This window comes from Saccostrea cucullata, unplaced genomic scaffold (assembly GCF_032062105.1).
Source record: "Saccostrea cucullata isolate Sc308-1 unplaced genomic scaffold, CSIRO_AGI_Scuc_v1 ctg6935, whole genome shotgun sequence".
NCBI lineage: Eukaryota > Metazoa > Mollusca > Bivalvia > Ostreida > Ostreidae > Saccostrea > Saccostrea cuccullata.
In genome coordinates, this window is record NW_026927953.1 from 17501 (window position 1) to 23285 (window position 5785).

General features: G+C 32.8%; 1 protein-coding gene across 1 annotated transcript in view; it reads right to left on the bottom strand.

The window, feature by feature from the left end:
• Positions 1-4066, bottom strand: part of LOC134275963 (pyridine nucleotide-disulfide oxidoreductase domain-containing protein 1-like) — a gene marked incomplete at its 3' end in the record, with an annotated part of 21546 nt that extends 17480 nt beyond the window's left edge. The window contains exons 1-4 of the mRNA XM_062758244.1: positions 3911-4066; positions 2531-2611; positions 2046-2165; positions 1855-1926 (exon numbers count right to left, since the gene is read on the bottom strand). Coding sequence (XP_062614228.1) covers positions 1855-1926; positions 2046-2165; positions 2531-2611; positions 3911-3967 — 330 coding nt within the window. The remainder of the gene's footprint in view (positions 1-1854; positions 1927-2045; positions 2166-2530; positions 2612-3910) is intronic.
• Positions 4067-5785: the final 1719 nt, after the last annotated feature.

Genomic DNA, 5785 nt, shown 5'->3' on the forward strand with positions numbered 1-5785 from the left:
TTCAGAAGATGTTTTGGAAAATAAATCTGTCTCTTCTTTTCCACAAGTCCATTTACATATTTTTTTAATGAAAATCATGAAATATTTCAAATTATGGCAAACAAATTTAAGAGTCTGAATATATTGAATTCAGTGGATTTTGATTGAACAGGATATTTAAATTACAGTATTCTAAGTAAAGACCTCACAACCTTGCTATTGATCTTTCTGATACAATCTGAAGTAAAATCACAAGAAACATTTTAAAAATCTTTAAATAGCTAATTGTCCACCATATCCATTGAGATGTAATAAAGAAAACATTTTTAAAGATTTTGAACAACCTTCTTCTGAATTTTGAATGTGTCCAGGGTTCCAAAGTTTATGATTTTATGATAAATGGTCAGAATAACAGTTTCTATAGGAGGAGAGCCATTATGAAACTGTTGACTTTAATAAAGTCCCTGGACAATGAACTTTAAATGGCATAATTTTTTAACAGACTTAAGCAGAATTCCAGATGTGTAATGGATGTCACAACCCACACAAATTCCCTTAATATGTCTTATAGTCCACTTTTATGTTAAAGTACAAGTGCTTTATAGATCAAATGTATTCTCTGGAAATGATATGTCATATTAAGCTCCATCCACAGAGTGATTTGGTGCCAGTCTAACAATCCTTTTAGAAAAGTTCAGCTTGTAAATTAATGCCATGTGATTACTAGTCTGATGAGATAATGAGTATTAGCACATGATCCATAGTCTGTTTGAAATTAGAGCAATTGGTATTTTCTACATGATTCTAAGTCACATTAAATGAACTCCGACTTTATAAACTTTTCCTCACCAGAAAATGAATGATGATTTAGCAATATATAAATATATATATATAATTATGAAACAACATCAATTAAGGACAGGTTATAAAAATAAAAAAAAGGATGCCTGGATTGGTATATATTTTTGGATCTATTTTCAGTTTAAAATGATGCGGATATTACATTTTGAAAATATTAAGAAATTGTCAACTTTACATGATGATCTTTCTACCTTTCTCTAATTGTTCAATTTTTTTCACTCTGAACCACATTATTGTAAAATTGAGAATGAATAATAAAGATCTATGCAGTTAAGGTGATATATTCCTCTGCTCTAAATTTCATCATTTAATTTGTTGGTATCAGATTGAAATGGTAAATAGTTTGAAGTATGAATTGTTGGTTCCTTTTTCAGAAAGATGTCTAGTCATAATAGCATGAAAAAAATTGAAATGATGAATAGAAAGATAAAAATTTTATTATCTCAGCATAAAACTAAAAATATGAGGTATATATGAAAATAATATTCCATGTCCTTTCCTTTAAATTATCTCTTTTAGACCAGTTATGCAAAAAAACAGCTTTAGCATACAGTCTCTTACATAGGGACAAAAATGTTAAAATTGTTATAAGTAAGCCAGGAACCAACTGGCTAAATTGGCAATGACTGAAAAAATCTCATTTGTGTGATGCCCATGCATCAGAGATTTATAAATGTTTTTTTTCCCCATTTTTTGTCTAAACTTTTTAAAACTGTTTCACATTGTTGTCACCTGATTGAGTCTTCACTTCTGGTAAGTACAAAGGTTTTGATTGTCTGTTTTTTATTCTGTGTTTGCTATGTATATAAATTGCTTAAAAGGGTTCCAAATCAGAGTTTAATTGACCCTTTTTGGTAAAATTCCTTACCCTTTCCATTGGGGATTTTAAGTTAAAAACATTGGCAAAAATTAGAAATATTGATTCCTATCATTATGTTTTTATCTGTAGGTCTTACTAAATTGTTTATAAGTGTTCCAATCACCCCTCCCCTTAAAAACGATCTGATCTCCTACCTTTGGTCGGCCTCCTGTACAAAGGCACAGCTTCTGATAATGGACCTCTTCACCGTCACTCAGTTTTAGTACCTGCCAATGCCATAAACACATTTCAATTAAAATGTACTTACATGTGGCATGCATTGAGGGAATACATATACCTTTATAAAACTTTTTGCATTGACAGTTAACGATTAAAATGTACTCACATGTGACCTAGCATTGAGGGAAACCACACTCTTCTGTATAACTTTTATATTGACACATTCTGTTTGTAAGGAAATGCTTGGTCTCTCCTCAACATCAAAATCCTCCAAGGTTTTTGTTATCTTTAAAAAATATCAAATTCAAAGTTTGAAATATGATAACTATCTTTGTAGTTTGTGATGGGTATACAGTTGCTACCTTTTTGTAGTTTGTGTTGGGTATATATTTTCTAATAGGTTTATAATTGCTATATTTTTGTAGTTTGTGATGGGCATGTTACCTTTTTATTGTTTGAGATGAGTATATCATTGCTACCTTTTGTAGTTTGTGATAGGTATATAATTGCCTTTTGGTAGTTTGTGATGGGTATATCATTGCTACCTTTTTGTAGTTTTTGCTGGGTATATAGTTTGTGTTGGGTATATAGTTTGTGATAGGTATATGATGGCTAACTTTTTGTACTTTGTGATGGGTAAATAATTGCTACCTTTATGTAGTTGGTGATGGCTTTAATCAGTGGGGAGGCTGTTATCAGAAGTACCTCTTCTTCTGGGCACAGAGATGAAAGCTGTTTAAAAAAACAGGAACACCTGAATCATGTGACAATTTGAATGTCATTTTGCTTGAAGCTAAATATCAGTCAACATGTTTATATCAAACCTGATTAAATTCTGAGCAATGTTCTATGCAATTTTCCACATTTTTCAGCTGTACAGTAAAACATTCTAATAATGAAGCTCCAGGGGTGGACGGTTTTGCCACATTATAAGAGTAATTCATTATATCTGTTAAATTTATAATATATTTTGAAGTCACGAAGCTTGAAAATCACTTTCTTCTAAGCATCAATTCGTTATGAGCTTGTTTGGTATATCATGTTTTACTGTATTTGGAAGACAGACTAATCACTGTCAACAGAGAAAAAGGGAAAAGATTAAAAATATGGGCAATTAAAAGCGAGCGCAGCGAGGCAGCACAAAGCGCCGCTCGCGTAGCAAATGACTAACTTGTACGAACGGAGGAAATTCGGGTTGAAATCTGCACATTGTTCCAAGAAATTTTTATGAGTTCACGTGAAACTCCCAATAATCCTTTGAGGTGCAGAGCAACATGGTGGCTTATACATAGCAACAACTTACTATTACAAACAACGATTTATGCAATCTCTATATCACAAAACTATTGTTTCCATCCTTAGTCAACAGGACCTTTTATTTGACGTCATACTTTCATCACTCAAACGGCTTGGGTATTTCTAATTTGTCGGAAGCTTCTAAGAAGTTCGGAAAGTCGATCCTGATGCACAGGAGGTGATTCTTTTTATTGTTGTGGTTTCTTCTTATTTTCTTTCTTTCTTTAATGAACTGAAGATAGGCAGTACAAGTGTAACCTGTTTATAGGTTTTTATAAATAGTTAAAATACAAAGCTGCATTCGCCCCAACGGTCACTCCGTAAAACATAGTATGGTATATGGTTGATACTGGACACAATATTCACAGGCCATCACAGCACTTATTTGCACACTTAATAAAGTTAATATTGAAAGTAAAATCACTTTCAGAGCTCGTCATAGAGAACTTTTTTTGTTAAACATGTTAAAATGCTATAGACCCAGTTTAAGGGCTTTTCCAGAGACACAGCTAAATTATCCTAAATAAGCTCCATAATGCTCAAGATTATTGTTATTTCATGTTCAAAACTGTTACTATTCATCAAACTCATGTACAAAATATACTACTAAAGTATACATACTATTATATTAAATGTTGGTAAATAGTCCTCCGCTTAAACTTCACAGTGGTGTTACATGCCCACCCCCCTTTTTCCTCCACTAATTATATATCGTGAATGCGTTAAAATTCTTACCGTTTCTACACAGGTTACTCCAGCGATGCCACCTCCTACGACAACGTATCTTACCATGCTGAAATATATCTCCAATAGATGTTACACAGTCAATGTTACACAGTCACTGAAGAAGAAAAAAATTCTATAGGGCGCATCCATCTTTAAACTGCCCGGATTTGAAGATGAAAGTCGACTTGATAAAGGTAATACTTATCCGGAGACAAGGCGAAATATAGGAAGAAGGACAAGTAGAGCTTTTTTAAAAAGCTTCCCGTCTTTAGCAACAATCTTAAACTATAAACTGATCTACACCTATCAGGCCGTATAATTCTTTTGAATTTCTTGATTTTGTATTTCTACATTAGCTTTTTACTGGCATTAGCCCTACCACGGTTGTCGCTCGGTCATCTCCGTAAACTTTGACTTGCGGAGAGCTTTCGGCAAACCTCGGCTGATTCCATTTCCTTCTTCAAACAAGAAAGGGGAAAAGAATAATAACAAATTGTAAAGCCTGCAAGGAATAAAAATCAAATTTGATTTATAATGAAGTTAAAGAGATCTTTTTATTTTTTGCTATACAAAAAATCATGTTATTAGGAATTAATTACTGCTGATTTTGTTGTTCGTTTTGTCATTTTTTTTAAGATTGAAAATCTTGCAAAATTGTTAAGTCGTACGAAAATTAGATCATCAGAAAGTTATCTCCCTTGCCTTGAACAGCATTTCAACCAATGAAATAATTGAAAATTTTCTCATTATGCATTTTCTACCAATCACAAAAGAGAGGAAGTGCATAGTCCGAAGACTGTAAAAAACTTCAACTATACAATACCGTCTTCCAAGGAAGACGGTAATAAAACGTACGCTCAACTAGGACCTCAGGTCCCCCGCAAATAGTTCGTCATTTTGCGTAGTAATAAAACATTTTAGGAACTCTTCAGGCATAAAAGGCACAAAAGTAAATTCATCGTTATCAATACGGAGACCTTAGGTCACCATATATACAAGAAACATATTGACGCAAGCGTCAAAAATCGGCCGCAAACCAATTTATATAACTGTTGAAGTTCCTTTCATAAACTGAAATTTGCCGTTTTTTTAAAAAAAATTCTTATATTTATCTGTTAAAATATCCTCGTGACATGAAAAAAAAAATACATGCGACAATGCCGATTGCATAATGCATGTACAATATTACCCATTGTTAGATGTATAGGCAAAATAAACTATGCATAGTCCTCTGCGTCTCTGCACTCAGTTTGGTACATCTTGCTGTTTAAGTAGTTTTTACATAAAAAGTACAAAACTGAAGTTTAAACTTAACTATAGTTTTACCTTAATAAAAACGCAACAAATATATAACATGTGGGGCTCCTCGCTCTCTTAGAGGATGTTAACCCCCCACCCCACCCCCCACCCCCCAACTCCTTCTAGATCCACCACTACATTTCTTCTCTTTCAATCTCTTTGTTTTGGTATTGAGATGTGGCGGGAAAATGTTTGGCACATTGTAAAACGCGCTCTATCCTATCGAGTCTCCTGGACCACCATGACGTATTATATTTTTTGCTTTTAAGATATCAATATTTCATCATATTTTTGAAAAACATCCATAGGAAATGTTTAAATATACACTTCATTTCAAATTAATACAACAGATCCTGTTTTAAAAAGAGAAAGTAAAATTGTTGATTTACAACGCGGTCTTTGTTTTAGACTATGCCTAACACTCGTACTAATATATTTTCTCCGCACTTCAGTAATATCAGAGTTTGTCAATCAGGATTGGATGAAATATTTACCCCATTATTTATAAAATTGAATTTTACGATTATTGTGCTTTTTCCTAAACATTTAGACAATCTTTGTTTAATATTAAATCGCCGGCGATAT